This window comes from Pleurodeles waltl, chromosome 8, assembly GCF_031143425.1.
Source record: "Pleurodeles waltl isolate 20211129_DDA chromosome 8, aPleWal1.hap1.20221129, whole genome shotgun sequence".
Taxonomy (NCBI): domain Eukaryota; kingdom Metazoa; phylum Chordata; class Amphibia; order Caudata; family Salamandridae; genus Pleurodeles; species Pleurodeles waltl.
The window spans coordinates 1,199,244,292-1,199,267,691 of NC_090447.1; the positions used below are offsets into that span (position 1 = coordinate 1,199,244,292).

The 23,400-nt window shown below is 45.4% G+C and overlaps 1 protein-coding gene across 1 annotated transcript in view; it reads right to left on the reverse strand.

Moving 5' to 3' along the window:
* Positions 1 to 23,400, reverse strand: part of COG6 (component of oligomeric golgi complex 6) — a 521,976-nt gene that overhangs the window by 395,710 nt on the left and 102,866 nt on the right. The window contains exon 5 of the mRNA XM_069205482.1: positions 10,206 to 10,317. Coding sequence (XP_069061583.1) covers positions 10,206 to 10,317 — 112 coding nt within the window. The remainder of the gene's footprint in view (positions 1 to 10,205; positions 10,318 to 23,400) is intronic.

Genomic DNA, 23,400 nt, shown 5'->3' on the forward strand with positions numbered 1-23,400 from the left:
CAGCAGCACTTGCAGTATAGGTCCTCTCCTGTGGATGATCAGGTCTCGAGTGATTAATCAGATAGAAAATGGCGGTCACGCCCGCGGCTGTGCGTACCGCGACCGCCGGCGCACATAGTCATTGGCTCCTGAGACCTATAGGGTTCAATGTTAACCAATGCTGCTTTGCGCCGCGGTCTTCGACCGCCTACCGCCACGGTGTGCCACGCCAGCGCAGTGACCTCACATCCCACTGTCACACTTCACAGGTCAGGCAGCCGCCCTTTCAAGGGCCCACATGCCATGATTTCTACTGCGTCACACAGGCCTAGGCCTTGCATAGCCACTCATACAAGCCGTTCCATGCATAGCGATTCGTGTACTGTGCAAGCTGTGTGAATTGACCAGTGGGTTGCTTGACTCTGTGCTCCATGTTGTCCTTCCTAGGCACCGTCCGCTGGGACTTGCGAGGAGAAGGATGAATCCTCCCGTGTACCGACCGCTGGTGGACCTGTCGACAATGGAAGAACGACATATCATACTTACATACCAGCTTGACAGAGCAACTATACATGAACTATGTGCCCAGCTGGAGCCAGACCTGATGTCCCCCATCCGCCAACCCACGGGGATTCCCCCTCTGGTGCAGGTTATGTCAGTACTCCATTTTTGGGCAAGTGGGTCTTTTCAGACAACAGTGGCCATGTCATCTGGGATGTCTCAGCCTATGTTTTCTAAGGTTTTGTCCAGAGTGTTGTCTGCCCTCATGAAATACATGCGGAGCTACATTATTTTCCCTGAGGTGGGCGAATTGGCTACAGTGAAGGGTGATTTCTATGCTCTTGGACATATCCCCAACATCATTGGTGCCATTGATGGGACCCATGTGGCTTTGGTTCCCCCCAAAGACAGTGAGCAAGTGTACAGAAACAGAAAAAGTTATCATTCGATGAATGTCCAGGTGGTCTGTTTGGCTGACCAGTACATCTCCCATGTAAATGCCAAGTTCCCTGGGTCAGTGCATGACGCGTATGTCATGCGAAATAGCAGCATCCCTTATGTGATGGAACAGCTACAGAGACACCGTGTGTGGCTAATTGGTGACTCTGGTTACCCCAACCTGTCGTGGCTACTGACCCCAGTGAGGAATCCCCGGACCAGGGCAGAGGAACGGTACAATGAGGCCCATGGGCGATCTAGGAGGATCATAGAAAGGACCTTTGGGGTCCTGAAGGCCAGGTTTAGGTGCCTGCATATGACAGGGGGATCCCTCATGTACTCACCAAAGAAGGTGTGCCAGATCATCGTGGCCTGCTGTATGCTTCACAATCTTGCATTGCGACGCCAGGTGCCTTTTCTGCAGGAGGATGGTCCAGATGGTGGTGTTGTTGCAGCTGTGGAGCCTGTGAAGAGGAGGAAGACGACGGGGACGACACGGACAACAGGGATACAGTCATACAACAATACTTTCAGTAGCACACAGGTAAGAAACAGCCACCCCAATTTACTTTTACTTGAGGCCTCATGCGTCTCCACTGTCTGTGTTTCCCCCCAGTTCCTGTTAACTGATTTGTGACTTTCCCTTCCCTTTTCAGAGCTGTATGACCCACTGCCTGACTTCTGGTTTCTTTGCCCATGGACTAAAGCTTATTGAAATTGGTATGTTGTCATCACAAAGTAACTGGCCATTATTGCACCGTTATGTGTAATACATTTGTTAAGAATACAAGCAGACTCCTGTTTTTTGAAGTGGAATAAGTGATTTATTTTAAGTGCTACATATAGGTAAATGATTGGGAAGCGGGGATGGGTGGGGGTGGAGTAATGTCCATGGCAGAGTCCAGTTCTCAGTCGCACAGGTGCATTGTCCATATGCCTGTGAAAGGATGGAGCAAGGGCAGTTCAAGGTTGGACAGGGTGACAATGTGGGACAGTGGGATGACATCAGGGGGTATCTTAGGCTGGCGGGGGTCTTGCAATCCTACTCTGTCTTCTTGTGAGATCTCAGGTTCCGCTTGCGGGGTGGTTCATCTTCTGCAGGAGGTGGGGTTCTGGTGGCCTGTCGTTGTGTGGGGGCCTCCTGTCCACTAGCGCCGGCGGAGGTGATAGGCTGTTCCTGGTCTGGGCTAGTGACAGGGGCCCTTTGGGGTGCCACATGGTCCCGCAATGTGGTGACGATCTGGGTAAGGGCCAGGACGATGGTCCCCATTGCGGAACCGATGTTCCTCAGTTCCTCCCTGAACCCCATGTACCGTTCCTCCTGCAGTTCCTGGATCTCCTGGAACCGGGCCAGTACCGTCGCCATCGTCTCCTGGGAGCGGTGGTATGCTCCCATGATGGTGGAGAGGGCCTCTTGGAGAGTCGGTTCCCCAGACCTGTCCCCCCCCTGTCGCACAGCAGCCCTCCCAGTTCCCCTGTGTTCCTGGGCCTCTGTCCCCTGGACGGTGTGCCCACTACCACTGCCCCCAGGTCCCTGTTGTTGTTGGGGTGGTGGGTCAACCTGGGTGCCCTGTAGTGGTGGACACACCGCTGATTTACATGCCCTGGAGACAGAGGCATGGGCCCGCTGGGTGGGAGCTGTGCTGGTGTTCCCAGAGGGGGTTGGGTCTGGTGTAGCCTGTGGCTGTCTGTGGGGAACCGACTGTCCAGAGGTCCCCGATGGGCCGGGCTGGTTGTCTGGCTCCAGGGAGACAGAGCTGCTGTCATCGCTGGGGGCCTCTTCTGGGGGTGGGATGGACATCTCTGGACTCTCCGTGGCGGTGTGGTGGCGTTCGGGTCCTGCAGGGGTATAAAGGTATGGTTATTGCTTCTGTGTGTGGCATTTCGTGTGATGGGTGGGTGTCCGTGTACCCATGTGCTGGCATTTCCTTGTGGGGGCTTTTGTGAGGGTGGCTTGTGGGGGTGATGTGTGTGTGCAGTGGGCATGCTTTGGTGATGGGTGGCCATGCTTTGTGGTCGCATGCAGGGCTTGGTGTTGGGATGGATGGGTTGTGATGGTGAGACTTTTGCTAGGGGTTGGTGTGATGGGGGAGGGGGTGAGGGTGGGGGTATGATTTGGCATGCAGGTGGGGTGGGGGTGGGAAGCAGTAGTGAAGATTTGCCTTACCAGAGTCCATTCCTCCGCCTACTCCTGCAAGGCCCTCAGGATGCAGGATGTGCAAGACTTCCTCCTCCCACGTGGTAAATTCTGGGGGAGTAGGTGGGGGTCCGCCGCCAGTCTTCTGCACTGCAATGTTGTGCCTTGATACCATGGAACGCACCTTCCCCCGTAGGTCGTTCCATCTCTTCCTGATGTCCTCCCGATTGCGTGGATGATGTCCCACCGCGTTAACCCTGTCCACTATCCTTTGCCATAGCTCCATCTTCCTGGCAATTGTGGTGTGCTGCACCTGTGCCCCGAAGAGCTGGGGCTCTACACGGACTATTTCCTCCACCATGACCCTGAGTTCGGCGTCATTGAACCTGGGGTGTCTTTGGGGTGCCATGGGGTGGTGTGGTTGAGGTGTGGGGTGGCGTTTGTGGTGCTGGGTGTGGTGCGTGTGGTGGTGTGTGGTGTTTGGTGCGTGGATTCTGTGTGGGTGATGGTGTTGTGTGCCTGTGTGTTGTGGGATTCTCTATTCTGTGCTCTGTCTCTCGCCTTCATCAATGATTTCGGGTCGTAGGAGCTTGTGGGTGATGTGAGTGTGTGCTTTATATTGTGTTGGGTGTGTGGGAGTGGTATTAGTATGTGTATCAGGTGTGCGTATTTCGAACTGACCAATGTTGCTGAGTTTTCTATGTGTGTGTGTATTTTGACCGTGGCGGCGTGTACCGCCAATGGAATACCGCGTTTGAAAGAACGCCGCGTGGATTTGTGGGTCGGAATGGTATGGGCGTTTTTCTGTTGGCGTGACGGTGGAGGTTTGGTCAGCGCCATTTGTTCGCTGTTCTTTGGTGTGGCGGATTTTTGTGGATGTTGGGTTTTTGGCGGTTTGCCAGTTGCGGGTCAGAATGACCGTGGCGGTTTACCACGGCCGCGGCGGTGTTATGGCGGCCTTCTGGCCGGCGGTAAGTGACTTTTACCGCCGAGGTCAGAATGACCCCCTAAGTATCTGAGACCAAGGCTCTGTTATTCATGCGACACAGTGCTGATATCTTGGGTGAGGATTAGACCAACTGGCAATTTATAAATCCAGGTACGGGCCAGCATTTTTGTTCACAGGAAGATGACGTTCTGTCTCTGAGTCCTCATCTGTGGAGACGTCATCATAAAAAGCAAGCTAACTCTGATTATGGAATAGCGATGAGTGGAGTTTGCGAAAATATTCAGCCATTAAGTAACTTATTTAGTACTTATTTCCATATGTCTCTTTGAGTGATTTTGCAAGGAACTTTTCGAGATCCAGTGGTGCTTGGATGACTAGGACTTTACGGGGGCCTCATCTTCTTCACAGAGAGTCTGAGAGATTGCAAATGTACTACATGGAAGAACAACTCTGTGCTACTACTCTGGTTAATTTCATTTAATAGGGAATGACTCTGGGATTCTAGTTTTCCTGGCTGACCTAGAGCCCGGAAAGCCCTAGCTTCCTATCCTCTAATGGCATTTGGATGCATGCTAAAAGAGAATTAGCATGGCACTGATTTATGATCGAGGCGCGAACATCCCTTGCAAAGTTGAAGTTCTGACACCAACATAATGTGTTTTTAATCCTTGGAAATCTTTAATACATAGTTTGAGAAATGTCAAATCCAAAATGCACAAATATCAACTTTGACCTAGATAGAAAAGAAATACAAATTGTTCTCTGCACTGCTCCAGATCCATGGAGACTGTGGTCCAAAAAAACAGAAACCACCAGAAAATGAGTCAGTTCCTCCACGGCTAACACTACATCAAGTCCTACAGACGATACACAGCACTTAAATAGGAATCAACTATATTCAAATATGAGAATTTTAGTTGTGCAGGGCTCAATCTGAGAAATGAAAGGGAAGGATGGGTAATGCTTCTGCTTTTAATTAAGAGATACTTGTCCTACAAAAATAAATCAAGGTTAATGCCTTAATGCCTCGGAGCCGAAACAGAAGACCCAAGAATCAATATTAGCAGGCTCAAACAGAGGTAATCAATCAGAAGGAAGACTTCAGAGTAACAGTATGAATACCTCCAGGATAGGACTTTCCAGATAAGCATTGTTCACACTTAGTTATCGAAAAAGAGGTGTTATCCTTTTTACATCCTCGTGGCAAAATCGTTCACACAATATACAATGCACCAAAATATGGACTTATATATCACTGCTTCTACTTTTAATTTCAGCAAGAAATTCCAGACCAGGGCACACAGTAACAATTCGGAGGTGTCACTCTTGTAATGGTTAAGACGTACTTTCAAGTGAAAAGGCATTTTTTGATTTGCCTATACCTTTGCCTCCTATGAGCGGATCTGCACGAAATGTATCAAATGAAAAGTTTAGTCAAATGAGGTCTGAAATGACAAATATCGTACACTTTTTTGTTGGTGAGAAAAGTTAAATGGCGAATGATGCTGCATTATCCTATTTCAGCTTTCATAAGAAACTTTGCACCTATAGCGAAAAATGAAAGAACAGACTTACGCCAAAATTGACGCAAAAGTATACAACAAGGTACCAGTGGTCTTGAAAGTATAAATAATTTTGTTTATCTAAGCTATTTAAAGTTGCAATTGAATGATTTACGATTTCGGTCAATCATCTTTTATTTTTTTGACAAATGTGACTGGCTGGAAAAAGGCTATGTACATTTTGTTTTCCGCCATCTTGACTTGAAAGTCACAGTTCAATTCAGATTTGCGACTTGTGTACTATGTAAATAAAATAGGGCAGCAATGAGGAGCACAATTAGAGATGGCTGATACCTGGAGAATAATAGAGGGACCCAGAGATTTGGAAAACCTGAGAAACAGGCCAGTAAAAAGCAAAGAAAACAATGTGTGATTCAAGAGACAAAACCCAATCACTTCATTTAAGTAGTGAATTTGTCTCTCAAGTCTGATATGATTTGTGACCGTTGTGAGTACGACAGGGGTGATTTGAGGCTGACAGATGGAGAGAAAGAGAGACGGAGAGAAAAATGATAGGGCGAGAGCCAAAAGACGTGCAGCTAGGGCTGTGCGCAGTGGGATTGGTCTGCAGTTGCAAGTGATGTGCGCTATAATGCACAAAATGACTGAGGTGTTATTTAGAGATAGATACACTCTGTCCTAAATGTGCTAAACAATAGAAGTTATGTTACAAACTTTGGAACAAGTATTGTTTGATATATAACAAAAATTGCTTGGATTATTCATTACAGCCACAGAGCTTATGTTCTGCCTTAGTTATAAGTATTGTCAATTCTTTGCCAAAACATATAAAACAGAGACGTTGGAAAAAGAAAAAAATTTAAGAGTAGGGAAAGGGGAAATCCAGTTTAAATAACTCTTTCCCCAAGAGAGCTTTATATCTTACCAGAGAGCAAAGCTCAGGAGGACACAGAGGACATGAGAAACACATGCAGCTCTGGGCTGGTTTAGGAAAAATCTAATTTGCAAATTAAATTGCACTTCAAGTCACGCTGATTGTCAGCTAGGCTATCCATGACTTTTTCCACACTCTGCGTTCACATTTATGATAAAGCATTAAAGCTAGAGCAAAAATGTGCACCTTTTTAGGGATATTTAGGAGCCATTATAAACACCCGTTTCTTGACCTCTCTCGAAATCAATCACAAGGACCTGGAAAAGGACTGAAACGGAGGATGTGACGAAGCAGCCACTGTAATTCGAGGGAGCTTCTCAAATTGTCAAAAGTGAAAACAGACTTCCAAAGGAGGTCAAAGTCAATAAAAGATGATAACTTCAAACCACTCTCAATAAGTGGTACAAATCGAGGAGTTTACAAACATCAGACTTGAGAGTTCCAGTACATTAGTCTAAAACGGACACCATTATTTCAGCTTCTCAAATTCATGACCTAAAATTTGCTTTTGTGACTTCAATTGGGTTTCTTCTGTACCTCACACCTTAGCACTTCTCTTTTCTTTAACACCTTATGAGGTTCTCCGAAAGATGTTGCTCTGGCTTTACTCTGGTTTTACTTATATTTCCCTAAATTAGATAGTACAAATTACCTTTCTTGCGGACTTTGATGCCCACTTACTATTTAACTGGTGCAAGATTTTATGTGGTTTTTGCTTTTGAGTATAGGTCATTTTGAGTTTTGTTTGTTCCCGACTTCGTAGGGTTTTCATAGAGAAGGCTGTGTTCAAATTCTCTTTATCAGGAACTTGGCTGGTACGCATGCAACATAATTAAAGGCACTGGTGACCCGCTATTCGTTTAGCTTTACCACTTGTTGTGACTACTTCACTTTTACAAACTTTACATCTAAAACCTTTAAATTAAATAAGACTACCAGGCTAGCAAAAAACGAGGATTCTTGTTTTAGGTCAAACGCTTTTCAACCTGTTGTAAGTATTCTGTAAGCTTTTGACCACACCCATCACTTTCACTCATTCATGGGCTTGCCTTTCAAAAATCCCTTGATGTCATTTCTGAATGCTTTATGATTGTCCTGCTATGAGACAAGTTTGGTACCACCTTGCAAACTGACCCTGTTACATGGATTACTACACGACTGCCGAAATGTTTTACTTTTGTCTAACTACTTTTTTCTTTTGTCTTCTTCACGCTGATGGCGGCCATGGCGCTTTGAGGTTTCATACAGCGTGAACGCGATCGGTCGTATTGGAACATTGCATGATTACCAGTTATGTCAAACTGCTTCTTTTATCTCTTTGTGCTCCGTGGCAGCCATGCCGTGAAGCTCTGAAGTTTCATAAGCGCGAACTTGTTTAGCTTAGACTTGCCTTTTAAAAGGTATGTTTCTATCTCAATGCTAACACACCCATTGGGAAGACCTCACATTTTATTTTTTCATCAGCCATGGCAGAAGAAAAAAAAAAGGCAACTGTTTGCACATTTGGGGAGCTAGCTTTTTGTGTGGGATTGTGGAAAGTGTTGCAAAGGACCTGCGGGATCTGCAAACATGCCCATCAGGAAGCAAGGTAAGCAGAGAGTGCAAGTTTGCTCTCTTATGTTGTGCATGTTTTGTGGGTATCTCTGATTGCAGCAAGCGTGCATGATTGCAGCTGCTTCATAACTTCTGATGCGCGCCCCTGCATTTCTGTGGGCTGTTGATGTTGATCTACTTAACTTCCAAATGTACAGAGGGAGAAAGGTGTGCTGTTGTTTTTCCTCAGTGACTTGCTTGACACAGCTCCTTCTTGAGTCCACACACTAGAAGTTGTTTAATAGCAGCACAGCTGCACAACATGAAGGGGCATGTTTGGTTTCAAACGAGGGACGTGCTCAGTCCTCACCTTTTGAAAATCTCTGGGCATCACAGGGTTGTTGGCAGGAAAGTGGATGTACGGTTTTATGTGTTGGATACCAGAGAGGTCTAGCACCATTAAATGGAGCAGGCGATATGTTGGTGAAACACAACTCAAAATGTTTAATTTCACACCCATTCCAGTTGTTTTGCTCTAAAATTCCCATTCCTGTTGTTTTGCTCGCGATTCTGGTACCAGAATAAAAACCTAAGTAACTACAAAATAAAAGCTCCTAACTTTACTTGTTCTATGCATGAGTAGGTTTTCCAGCCAGTGCTTTACTTTTGTCTTTTGGGACTTCTAACACCTTATAAAACAGGACTACAAATCCCATTTTTGCATTGAATTCTGGGTCTTGTTTTCTTCGTCCCATTAGAAAATTGCACTACAAGTCCCACCATGCACTGGAGTAGGTTTGGGAAAGTGTTTGAGTTCTGCAAGATCAACCAGGCTTTACGCCCTCCAGTTAAGGATTTTCTGTAGTGGGTTTTGGACTGCATGCATTATGTGTTTGTTAAGGCGGTCACCACAAGGGGTTTTGTACTGTAATTACCATGGCAGATTTAAATTAGGATGCTAAATGGCATCATTTTCATTTTTTGCTGCAGATACAGGAAGAAGGTTAACGGAAGTGCTCTAGTTATAAGCAGGGCCACTGGATTTATTTGGCAGGAAAGGAACAAATTATGAGACAGGATTGACCAATTTATGTGGCAAAAATGTCAGATCATGCATTTACAGCGCCAATAGCTCAAACTCTCACAAATGCAAGACCTATTGCATTTCAAATGCTTGTTTGCTTTGCTTAGACACTGGAGACACAACACAATTTCCTTTCCTTTTTGTCTGTCAACGTTTGCTAACTAACACCAAAACAATAATCTGTTGCAGGCAGCGATAAGACTTCTAAAAGTCGATAAAAATACCTTGAAGCTTGCTAATGAGAGCTAGCTAGTCTCCAATGCTAAAGCGGTCTGCTTCACTGGAAGAGGTGTTAATGATCAGATGTATAGCTCCCCAAACAATTATAAGGCCAGATCAATAGTTCTGGGCTTGAGGTTTATTCTGCTCATAAAACTCTAAGGAGCAGAGTATATACACACTGTTCCAATGCGGCTGATAAAATGGACAGTGGCAGCCCCTCCGCTATGGCGGAGGAGTGTTCCCCCACCCCGCCAGCAGCAACCGCTGCAAATCCTTTAACAACGAAAGGATAATAAACTAAAGTTATTATCCTTTTGTTGTTAAAGTGGCAGGGCATTGGGGATAACTAGCACTGAGGGGAGTGCACTGTGCACTCCCCTCAGTGTGCACGTGTGTTTGGCCAGCCGTCTTGAGCTGGCCAAAGACACATGCGCACTATACTCTCTCTCCAGCCCGGCACTGTTTTGCCGGGCTGGAGAGAGCAGGCACAGGCTCTCAGTCTGCTTGGGAGGGCGCTGAGCAGCGTCAGTATTGCCCACTGGGCAGCCTGTGCCTGCCTGCTGTTGAGGAGATGGAGGAGCAGCAGCGCGGCATTCAGGTACTTTTTTTTTTTTTTAATTATTTTTTAATTTTATTAATATTACCCCCCCCCATGCGCCGCCCCGCCCCCTGTAAGCCCAGCGAGCTGCGACTGAAAATGGACGTTGCATTGTGCTAAATGAGAGGCCATTATTTCACTTGTTCTAGTCTATAAATATATTCCTCCTGCAAGGTCGAGAAATTAAAATGTGTGAAAACAATTGTCATCGTATTTCTCGATCTTTTAGGCACGCACAAATGATGACATTAAACCTTTGGAACACAAATGCAATTGTGTGCCCTAAATATATTATGCAACAACTTACCTCTGTCAAAGGACCTTCCCTTGTGCCACGGAGAATGCTCATTTCATCCGAAGTCAATTGGAACTTTGATAAGAAAGCATTTGCAACTTGAGCTCGGATATCCAGTCTCTGACTACATAAACAAACACAATTGGGGATGTTAATTATGGGCTTTACTATAAAAGTCCAATGTTTTACGTTTTTGCGACAAAAAATATGTTATGATCTCTACCAGTTGTGCGTCTTCAATGCAATTTTAAACATACAAAAATTAAACAATAAAGCTAGCAATTCACAACATAACAACGTGCCAACTTCCAAGCACCATGTATTTGGTTTCACTTATTTGAATTGAGATCTATAAAGCTTCAAATTGCCCTCATTTCTTATTTTCTTTGGTGAGTGAATGCTAGCAATATGTGTATGCACGCTAGAAATGTGTAAAAGTACACGCAAGTTTCACACGCTTCTGAAACCGACCTTATATAAATTATGATTACCGTGTCAAGGACATCCTTGTGATGCTCCTAGCATGTGCAAATAGGCCAGTGACCTGAGTGGGTATGTCGTGCTGGGCCTGTAACTTTAAAAGAGGTAGCTATTGGCTTGACTCGCAAGGTAAAATTTCACGCATGAACTTCGTTTATTTTTCAGACCTCAAGGTGAGCTAACAACAATCACGGAATTGCAACTTTGTTGGCCATTAACAGCTGACCAATAACTAAAGCTATTGACATGAAGTGTTTTGAACTCCAGCTGCATAAATATTTAACTAAATTCTGCAACTTTCAAGTCAATTACTGTTGCATTCCCTCTCAGAGAAACTGGAGCTTGAAGAAACATAATGGCAAGTAATTAACACTGTCGCATTCGACGCAATCACTTTATAGTTTAAGCTCGACATGGAGGTCCATCTTTTGAAGAAATCATCTTTGGATCCCCCAGCTTCTAATATTTTCAGAATCCTTGGTGCAGTTTGAAAACATTGCATCAGGTGTGTGAGGGCCTCTCTTCCTCAGCAATCAGACCTCCTGATCAGACGGCTCAAGTTGTGTCTGACCTGTTCTAGTTTTCTTTGTTCTTCTTTTTCTTCCTCAGAGGAAATGCATTCCCTTTCTTTTTGCATAGTTTGAGTGGAGGAATTTATGCAGGACCTTAATCTGCCACCTGTCCCCATTTTTGTTATGGGCAGTTAGAAAACAGTCAGTTTTGGAATTATTTAAAAGGAGGCAACCAGTTTAATGCAATCTAGGTAGGCAGGTAACTGCCTCCTTTAAAAGCAAAGATGGAGAAGGCACTTGGCCACCTACCTTGACATTTGCTTATGGCTTTCAGTACCTGCTTGTTACAGCCTGATCCAGTTGCCGCCATTTGACCAAGTTGCACTGCCGCTGCTGGGTTGTCCCGCAAGGATCTTCCCGCTTACAGTTCTTCCCAGCAACATAAATCCCACCCACACCAGGACCTACTTAATGCAGGCCACAGCGCAACCCCTCTAGTAGGCACCTGGGAACTTTGCCTGCCACTTGTCTATGGCTTCCAGTTCCTGCTAGTTCTACCTGATCCAGGTCCCACCGCTGCCTGCGGTTTTACCGCCTGGGTTTTCCCACTCACTGTCCTTCCCACCAATAGTAGCCTCGCCCATTAATTCAGGCCCCATGCAACAGTGCCAAAGGCAAGACCGTCTATGCTCATCTGTGCCGGACCATGACCAGTGCCAGGAACTCTGGCCCCACGACCATCCAACGCAACATTACAACCACCGCTATAGGTGCCACCGGAGCCAACAAACACCGCCACTACTACTCTGCCATTCTCCATGAACTCAACAACACACACCGGCAAACATGCTGCTGTTCCGCATCCCCCAGCACCATGGTAGGATCGTTCTCCTGCACCCATTACTGTTTTCACCTGCAACACCTCAGAGGCCAACACCACTACCTCCAAACAACTGACAAACACCCCCACCAACTGTCCTCCATTCTTTTCAAAGTTTGATCCCTCAAGAAACACTCAACTGAAATCTGGGACCTTCTCAACAGCAACACAACCAACCTCTTCCTGAACAAAAAAAGGCTCAACCCCGCCACCAATCCAGACATCGCCTCCAGAGACTAGGACACAAACCTCAGGGAACACCTCCACTTCAAAGTACGAATGGAATACAATGCCACCCTGAAGGGAACCCCTGCCTACAATCCCTGGGCCCCCATGCAGAATTCTGCAACCACATTGCAGACCTCATCATGCCCCTCACCTTCATATCAACCAACTACATCCTCCTTTTGGACTTCAATTTCCACCTTGAAGACACCACAGACCCCCAACTTCACAGCCCTCCTCTGCACCCTCAGCAACTTGGACTCACTAAGCTCATTCAAGGACCAACCCACACAGCAGGACACACCCTCAATCTTATTTTTTCCTCCAACAGCAGGATCACCACCATTCACACGACCCCGCTCACATGGTTGGCCACTAAAATATAAATTTCATGATACCCACCCACCAAGCCATCCCACCAGAAAGACCCAAAGCACCATCAAGAAACTGGGGCAAACCATCCACAGGAAACTGGACTAAGACCCTACAGAAACTACCCAACCACATCGGGAACCTCTATGTTGACACCAAGCTCTTCAATAAATGGCTCTCCAACTAAGCCAACCGCTCCATCCAGAAACAAAAGCTCACAAAACAAACGACCTAGCTGGAATATGAACAATCCCAGGGATTCCAAGCGACACTGCAAACAACTAGAGGAAAAAATTAACTGTTGTATCATAAAGGTTATAGGATAAGTTGCAAGTTACATAATAAGGAAACCCCACTAGGAGCAGTATCCTCTCTGATCAGCCCATTTTCTCTGTCACACTCCTCCAGTCACTCAACAACATTCCATGACATCACAGACTGGCTGCGCAGAGAACAATGGAGGTGTGCACAGAATGCATTACAAGCACAGCAGATGATAACATATCTCTTACCTTTAAAAAATAATACAATGCACACAGGAAACATAAGACAGAAAATAATAAAACACAAGAAGAAAAAATAACAGACTCTAGTTTCAATGATACCTATAAATTTTCAACCGCATAAAATTATTCACACAGCGGTCACACCCAATCCCATTCATACAAACCAAAAGCACATCTATTTACAGGTCTCACAACACTTAATACACCACCTATTACTCAAACTGGCAGAAACAATCAAATGAAACATGAAACCACAAAATGGGTATCTTTAAACCCTTTCTCAACCAAGAACAGGGCAAATTGTGCATAGCACAATGGGATTATTTCAACCCTGACTAAAGCAGTAGGGAAAGGTGTCTTTCAACTCATTATAGACTCAATACTTAAAAACACATTACAGTTCCCTAGGTGCTCAGTTGAATCTCACAAATGTATACATAAGCTATCCCTGCAAAGCAAGCGAGGAACAACAAAATTGCGTGTCTCTTAAATTGATCCTGCGGTCCGGTTTGGCTTCAAATAACAATTCTGTACACTGCCGCACTCATCCTCCTCGACCTTTCTACAGTTTTCGATATGGTCTACCATAATTCACTCATCAGAAAGCTTCAGTACTGGGGTGTCTGCAGACCAGCCCTCAAGTGGATATCCTCGGTCCTCATGGACAGAACTCAATGAGGCAGACTTCCCCCCTACACCTCAGAACCCAAGAAGCTCATTTGCAAAGTCCCTCAAGGATCGCTGTTCAGCCCAACACTCTTCAATGTCAAATGACGCGTCTGGGGATATTGAGAGAGCTCACAGCATCACATAGTATCCTACGCCAATGACACACAGCTTATCCTCCCCCTTACCAATGCAACCAGCACGGCCAAAGCAAACTTCATGAGTAATGCCATTCCTTGGATGAAAAACAACTGCCTCCAGCTCAACACAGACAAAATCGAAGTCCTTATCTTCAGCAACAACCACTCCCCCTGGGACGTCTCTTGGTGGTTCCTCCATGGCCTCCTCTACCATTCCTGCCAAGAACCTCGGGATCATCCTGGACACCAACCTCTCCATGAGCAAACAGATCAACAGTCACCTCATCATGCTTCCACATTCTGCAAATGCTGCACAAGATTTTCAAGTGGATTCAACTTAACACCAGATGAACAGCCACCCCGGCTCTTATAACAAGTAGACTTGATAATGGAAACGCCCTCTACTTTGGAATCCCAACCCATGTGTTAATCCCACTCCACACCACCCAGAACGCTGCCGCCAGACTCATCCTGAACATCTAGTGAAATAACCACATCTCTCCACACCTCAACAATCTCTATTGGCTCCCAGTTAAGAAAATAAGTTACTTACCTGTAACTGTAGTTCTCCAGTATTGGAATCTTTCATAGATCCACATGCTTGAATCATTCCCCATCGTCGAGATGGGAGTCCCGGTACAAATTTCACAAGTAATGTTAAAACATATTGAAGAGAAAAAGGCCCTAGGCCTCTTCAATTTCATAGTCTATCAGAGTCATTTTGTGAAAAGGACCAAACCTGATCTTCAACCAATCAGGCGACAGCACCCTTCAGAACCTCCTGAGAGACGCTCTAGCACCTCAGATTTTCCAAGAACAAGTGCGTATATTATGTTGAATATATAAAGAAAGAAAGAGGTGAAGTGAGCTTCTCCGGTGAGGCGGGTGGGTCGCATGTGAATCTATGAAAGATTCCAATACTGGAGAACTACAGTTACAGGTAAGTAACTTATTTTCTTACTCCAATATTGGAACTTTCATAGATTCACATGCTTGAATCAGAGTACAGAGCAATAACTATGCACATTGTAATATGACAACACCTCTAATAAACAAAATATCTTGAACCACAAAACCTTATTATCATCATGCATAAAATGATGAACTATTTAAGTATACGCCCATATGTCTATATATATATATACATATACATATATATATATATATATAAATACACCTATATACTTATCTCTATTACATACAGATATACCTGTGGAAATACATGATGAAAATCCAAGAAAAACAGTAAAATAAATTATTATTATAAGACACTACTGTAACATGATCAATGTCTGCAAACCTGCTCACTTATGTGATTGTGATAGCGTTCTTTTATCTTTATATACGTTTCTGTTTTTCTTTTTTTTTTTTTATGTAAACAATGTGCATACCTGTTCTAGGATGAAGGGATGTAGGAGAAATGGCTCACCTTCACCTGAAGAGATTCCTGAGAACCGCCTGGCCCACTGCTACCTCTCCGTGAGAGAGGGATTCCAAGCAGTAGTGCTTAGTGAAAGTATGACAGCTCTTCCACGTTGCTGCCCTACAAATGTCTTGTAGTGGCACTCCAGCAAACAGTGCCGCTGACGATGAGACTTTTCTCGTAGAGTGAGCATGCACAGATGACTGCAAAGGTTTGCCCGCTGCTTGATGGCAAAAGCGAATGGCTGAGGCGATCCATCTGGAAATACTCTGTTTGGATAGTGGGTACCCCTTCCTAGGAGCACTGTACGCCACAAATAACTGATTAGAGCGTCGAAAAGATTTAGTCCTGTCCAAATAAAATTAAACACATCTTTTAACGTCTAAAGAGTGTAATGCCCTCTCCGCCGGAGTAGATGGATGAGGGAAAAAAAGACTTGAAGACTAAAGGTTCGTTCATGTGAAAGTCTGACGGAACCTTTGGAATAAAATGCGGGTTAGTGCGCATTAACAGTCTATCGTGTTTAAGCTGCAGGAATGGCTCTTGGGTGGACAGCGCTTGCACCTCGCTGACCCGCTTAGCTGATGTAAGGGCTATCAATAAGGCAACCTTCCACGACAAGAACTTGAGGGAAGCACGATGGATCGGTTCAAACGGATGCTTCATCAGTTGTGCCAAAACAATATTCAGATTCCACGAAGGCGGTGGTGGTCTGAAAGGAGGGTAAACCCTGAAAAGCCCCTTTAGAAATCTCTTAATCAGCCGAGAAGAGAAGAGTGAGGGTGTGTCATCTGAAAGTCTGTATGCAGCTATAGCTGCTAAGTGATCTTTAATGGATGAGTGTGCTAGGCCAGATTGAGCTAACTGTAAGAGATACGGCAATATTTCCTCTGGTGGTGAGACTAGAGGGTCAATCCGACGCTGATGACACCAGGCACAGAATCTTTTCCATTTACACTGATACGTCTTGTTCGTGCTATCCGCTCTGGCCTTCGACAAAATATCCCTACCGTCCTGCGGGATATTCAAATGCGCAAACTCTCTGTGGTGAGGAGCCAAGCTGATAACCGCATTGACTGCGGATCGGGGTGCCGAACCTGGCCATTGTTCATTGTTAGCAATTGAGGTAACGGCTCCATTGGAATATGAGGTTTGACTGACAGAATGAGGAGCTCTGTGAACCAATGTTGGCGCGGCCAGTACGGGGCTATCAGTATCAGAGTGCGCGGTTCTGTTTTCATCTTCGTGAGGACCCTTGGGATCAACGGAATGGGAGGAAAGGCGTAAGCAAAGATGTCTGACCAGACTATCGAAAACGCATTTCCCCAAGATCCCTTTTGGTGATGCCAACTTGCGAAGAACCGGCATTTGGCGTTGTCCTTCTTCGCAAACAGATCCACCGTTGGTGTTCCCCACCGGGAAAAAATCTGGTTCAGTACTGTCTGGTCTAGCTCCCACTCGTGGCAGTCCGATTTCTGCCTGCTGAGTGCATCTGCTGTCTTGTTGTTTATTCCAGGCAAGTGTACCACTGATAGTGTGATGCCTTGCTGCGAGGCCCAGTTCCAGATCGCTTGGGCTTCCCTGGAGAGGGTGAGAGATCTTGTGCCTCCTTGTTTGTTGAGATAGTGCATCGTAGTGGTGTTGTCCGTTCTTATCACCACTTGCGATCCTGAGTTTCTTGGGAGAAACGCTTGTAAGGCCAGGTGCACTGCCCTGAGTTCTAGCCAATTGATATGCATCGATGCCAGATGCATTGGCCATTTGCCACTTATTTTCAGGTCCTGTAACACCGCTCCCCAGCCTTCCAGTGAGGCATCCGTTGTTATGGTCCACAGGGCTGGCTGTTGAAGAAACGAGAGGCCGATTGACAGATGGTGCTTTTGAGACCACCATCTCAGAGTTCTGATCATTATCGGAGTTATTTGTACCTGGTCCTCGAAAGTGCCTGATACTTGGAGCCATTGACGATTTAGCTGCTCCTGTAAGGGGCGCATCTTTAGCCGACACAGAGGAATTAGAGGTATGCATGAAGACATCATGCCCAACAGTGATTTGAAGAGACGGACAGTAACCTTTCGTCTTCTCTGTATGGAACTCACTAGGGTCAGTAATCTTTGTTGCCTCTCTAACGTGGGACATGCCATGCCGGATTCTGTGTTCAGTTTTGCTCCCAGAAAAGTAATATTGCGTACTGGTAGAGGGTTGGACTTCTCCCAGTTGATTGTGAATCCGAGATTGGTCAGTAAGGAAACGCACTTTCTTGTTGACTTGTGTGCTCCTGCGTAAGTCTTTGCCTTTATTAACCAATTGTCTAAGTATGGAAAAACCTGGTGCTTTCTTCTTCTGAGAAAAGCTGCGACTGGTGCTAGGCATTTGGTAAATATTCTTGGGGCTGATTTGAGTCCGAAAGGAAGGACGCGGTATTGATAATGGCTCCCGGCTACGGTGAATCTCAAATATTTTCTGTGGGCAGGGTGGATGGGTATGTGGAAGTATGCGTCTTTGAGGTCTAGTGATGACATAAAATCTCCTTGATTGAGACGCAGAAGGACGTCTTGCAGGCTGATCATTCGGAACGATTGCTTTTTTAGGTATACATTTAGTTCCCTTAAATCGAGGATCGGCCTCCAATCCTTCCACTTTTTCCGAATGATGAAGAACCTGGAATAAAATCCTGTTCCTCGTTGGGCCCGAGGCACCTTCTCTATAGCTCCCTTGAGAAGCAGCTTGTCGACTTCTTCTTTGAGTTGTTGAGGATACCTTGAAGGAGTCCTGCGGGGAGGGTTGGAGGGAGGTATCTGGATAAATTCTAAAGTATGGCCCGTTCCACTAATTGTAGGACCCACTTGTCTGACGTAATGGTTTGCCATTGACTGAGGAATAAGGAGATCCTCCCGCCCAGGGTGACAGGAGGAGGAGTGAGCGTAGTTGGCGCCTCGAAAACATCAGGTTCTACGAGCTGAATCTTTGGCCGGACGGGTTGAACGTCCACGGCCTGCTGGTCTACTATAGGCTGGTTGAGTCGGCTGCCTTTGCGAGTAGTATGGACGATACTGCTGTGAGGATGATGGATAGGAAGAATATCTCTGTTGTTGATATCCCCCTCTGTAAGAGGGTTGGCCAAGCCCCCTAGGACGAAAGGATGATCTTCGATATTGCAGGGTCCCTAATGACCTTGCCGTGTCCGTCTTGATTGATTGTAGGGCTTCATCAACAAGTTTTCCCAATAGCGCTTGGCCATCAAAGGGTAAGTCTAGGATTTTATTCTGGACTTCTGGGCGAAACGAGGTGGCTTTAAGCCAGCCCTGTCTTCTTAGTACAACTGCACCTGCAAGCTGTCTAAAAGCAGTGGTCGCTATATCCATTGCACATTCTATAAGCTCTGCAGACGTGCGTTGACCTTCTTGTACAGTTTTATTTGCCGCCGATCTCGCGTCTTCTGGCAGTTGGTTAATAAAAGGTACAATATCCGCCCAAAGCTGTCTGTCGAATCTAGACAAAATAGCCAAGGAGTTGGCAGCTCTAACTACTAGGCTAGCCATAGACGAAAACCTTTTCCCTATGTTGTCTAGCCGCCTACCCTCCTTGTCTGGGGGTGCGGAAATCGGGGCAGAAGGATTCTTTGATCTTCTTTGAGCTGCCTGAGCTACTACTGAATCCGGAGGAGGATGTCCTGTTAAGCATGTTGGTGCATCATCAGGAGCTTTTTATTTTTTATCCAGACGTGGCAAAACTGCCGTGACTGTTGCCGGATTATTAATTAGTTTAAGGCCCTCTTCCCACAGGTAGTTCACCATCGGGATAGAGTGCACAGACTTCTGAAAGGGCTCTTTAAAATCATACAGGAAACAGTCTGTTTGCTTAGTAGGTAACAGTTAGGCAAAACGCTTGGCTGCCCTCTCTAGAAGATTGTGAAAACCTCCAATGTCTTCTGGTGGGGATTCCACCTTTGAATGAGAAGGAGAAGAAGGAGCAGGGATAATGTACTCGTCCCACTCTGAGTGACTGTCCATGAGCTCTCCTTCTTCCTGATCCCCTTCTGAGATGTCGGTGTCTTGGGGAATTGTCATGTCCGGAGTGGCCACATTTGTGAGGGGCAAGGACGTTGGTCTCTGATGTGGAGTAGAAACACCAGAAATAGGTGATGGAGGAGGTTGTTATCCTTGAGGATGAAACCTTCTGTTGTAATCCACTAACATCGCTCTAAGGCCAGTAAGCAGGTCGAAAAGAATATACGCCCCCTGTTGATATTGCTGATGTTCCGAGTAAACCTGGGGATCATAAGCTTCTTCATATTCCTCCTCTTCCTGGTACTTTACATTCAATTCAGAAGGACTGTGGGCTGTTCCAAAAGGCCCGTCTTCATCTGAATCTTCATCTCCCTCCAAAAGATGTACTGGCACAAGGGAGGATACCTTACTAGGTGATGTGTGGGTTGGAGTTAACTTTTCTCCTCTTTTTTGATGTTTTTCCCTCGTCGACGGTGTCGTTGACGACGTGTAAATCGACTTCGTCATGGACGGTGCCGTCGACGCTGGACGCACAGTTATTTTAATAGCAGAAAGCCTCGCCGACCAGTCTACCGTCGACTGATGTCGTCATTGCAGTTCTCGTCGACGGTGGGGTACTTGTTCTCGTCGACGATGTCGACGGCTCCGCCGGCGACAATGGAAATCCAGAAGTAGCTGTTGTCATCGGCAATGCACCCACCGACGGTGGCGTCGACGGGGAATCCGTCGACTAAGCCTTTTTTCCAGTCACAGAGGATGGCTTTTTGAAAGGCACAGATGGTGGAACAGATGAAGACTTTCTGTGCCTCTCAGAACTGGAAGAATGTCTTTTCCCCTCTTTACTTGAGACTTTAGTTGGGGAAGAAGATGGGCTGCGACCCTTATAAGACCCTGAAGCAGTCTTTTTGAGGGCTTTTCTTGATATTTGTGAGGGAGATCTAGAGCGTGATCTTGCCCTTTTAGATGATCTCTTAGATGTTGATGATTCCTCACTCTCAGAATCAGAAACTGGATCTTTCCTATGTTTTAGTTTCTGCAGCCATATTAATAATCTGCCTTCCCTGTCTTTTAAGGTCTTAGAAGAAAAAGTACGGCAAATCTTACAGTCTTTGGCTGAATGATCTGGGTACAGGCAGTAAATGCAGTCTTGGTGAGGGTCTTCAAAATGAAGTCTTTTCTTAACACAAGTCTTGCAGTCTCTGAAGAGACTCTTCTTTTCCTTGTCAGACATAGTTGACAAATCCAAATAAATGAGTTTCTCTGAGAGAAAAATAGTTGAATAAAGGTGTGAAGACAGAGCAGAGCTCTGAGGAGACTCCCTAGCACGACGTGCGGTAGAAAATCTGAGGTGCTAGAGCTTCTCTCAGGAGGTTCTGAAGGGTGCTGTCGCCTGATTGGTGGAGGATCAGGTTTGGTCCTTTTCACAAAATGACTCTGATAGACTATGAAATTGAAGAGGCCTAGGGCCTTTTTCTCTTCAATATGTTTTAACATTACTTGTGAAAATTGTACCAGGACTCCCATCTTGACGACGGGGAATGATTCAAGCATGTGAATCTATGAAAGTTCCAATACTGGAGTAAGGAATGATACAAGTTTGAGCTACTCACCCATGCCTACAAAGCTCTCCACACCACCTCAACTTCTACCAACCCACAAGACACCTTCAATCTGCACCCCAGGCAACAGCACACCTCCCTCGCATCAAGAAGACCAGAGGCGGGAGGTCGTTCCAGGTCTTGGCTGTGGCACTTCAGAACCTCCCTCATGGACTTCCAAAGGAACCTAAAGACATTGCTCTTCCAGACTAAACAGGTATGATTTCCTCCTTCCCCTTCACTCAAGCCTGCTCTTCTCAGTGGCTTGATACCCTCACAGGTGGTTAGTCGCATTCTACAAATACACACAACGTAACATGGTGTTGTGGTGCATATTGAATCATGCCAGTTTATGGCTCTCAAAAGAGTCAAACAACCTGCCTCACGACACTTTCTGCAGGAGTGAGAGGTAGTGCAACCAAGAGGTACTGGGTAATAACATCTTAGTAATAATTTTCAAGTTATTTATTTCATCTCGTTCTCTTCCTCACTAAACCTCTTTAATACGGAACTACCCAAAGTTCCTGTGCCCTAAAGTCTGTCTCAGTCTGTACGCCTTTTTGCTTCTTTGGTTTGACATCGGTTTATTACAAACACAGGCCATAAATAGATCATCCTGAATGTGGAAGGATGCCAAACTAAATTGGATGAATTGTATGTGAACCCTTGTAAGTTTTACATCACTGGGGATTTAGTAAATTCACTTTTTCGGCATGGTCACCCCAGACTTGTTGCTTTCATGGACACAATTTTTGCTTGTTTTAGAACTCTGTGCACTGTACCACGGCCATTCAGAGACATAGTACTTAAGCCTCAGCTGTAAAATAGTACTAGTAAAATTATTTTCACCCAATTGCTCAATTTATCTCTGTAAGTTATTTAACTCTCTATTTAACTTTTTACTTATGTATGACCATTGTAAATGGTGCAATAACCCACCGATGTCATGAAAGTTAAATGTCATATGTAGATTGCACTGTACACTTACACTACCTACATGTACACCAAAAAAGATATGTCTGCCAGAAGCACCACTGTGGTCTAGTTGGGCTAAAGTTTAAATGCTCTGCAATGACACAGGTCAGGATCAACACATGTACCATGCAGGAAAATACTATTTTTATATGTTAGTAATTCACCTTGAAAGTGTGCCTATTAAGCCCACAGGGCATTTGGGAATATATAAAAAATAAGGTACACTACCTACTAATGTTAGTATGCTCTCATAATGGCACAATGAAATAAAGCACAAAAGCTATTTGTGTGTAGGCTTTATAGACTTGCCTCTGAGCAGACCTAGATAAGATTAAAGTATGTGTCCCCTATCTTTACCAGTCTAAAAGCTCAAATGAAAATTCTGCAAATGTACTTACTGCTTGATTTGACTTAATGGCGAAGTGTAAAAGAAGCTTTATAAAAGTGAACTTTAGGTTGCATGAGCCAGAACTGGCATAAACCCAGTTCTGCTACACATTGCACCTCCAGAGCTGGAATAAACACCCTCTCCTGGACAGTTAACAACTCTGTCTCAGAGGATAAAAAAAAACCTGCCCACGAGCCCAAGAACAGCAGAAGAGTGTTAGCTGCTCACCACCTAGAAAGAAGTGGGCAGGAACAACTGGCAGAACAATGGAAATCCTTAGCACTACACTTCTTTTGTCTTTAAGATGCTGGGGAAGGCTTCTCCTATTAATTCCTAGGATCATCCTAGACAGTCTGGCTAAGTAACATTGGGGAGAGAATTAATTTGGACCCTGTCAGGTGGGAGGATAATTTATCTTGACAGGGAAGTGGCCAAGGAGACCTGGTGGATGGCTGAGTTTTTTTGCCATACTGGAATAGGACTTCCTGAGTCATTTTTGTGGTAACAAAAAGAGGAAATGATGCAAAAGGAGATGTGAGTACTGTGGAAGAATGGTCAGGAATGGGGGGGCATAAAACCTCTATTCACTGACTAGTGCACAGGATAAATCTGGCACCTCAAACACCACCCCTCAGCCAACTTCTGGAAATGGGACAAGTCCACATGAAGAAGGCTGAAGTCTGTGCTGGAAATAAAAGATTCCTGGCTCTTGCTGGAAGAAGAGGACTTATTCAAGAACTCAGGGATTCCTGGCTTTTGCTGATACCCAGGCACTTGAACTGGTTTCCAAGAGTCAGGTGGTTGGCTCCTGCTTGCCTGCTTATACACAGAAAAGGCAGAAGGACTTCTGTCTCCAAGAGAGCACAGAGGACTGGACCCTGTAGAAGACTTGCCGGAAAGAGATATGGTACCAGAAGCCTGCCCTAAGAAGCTTCGGTTTACAGGTTTCACTAAAGGAACCTTTCTCAGCAACCACTGACTAAGTACAAAGATAAAATCTTTGACGGATACAACCCATTTGGTATGACCTAC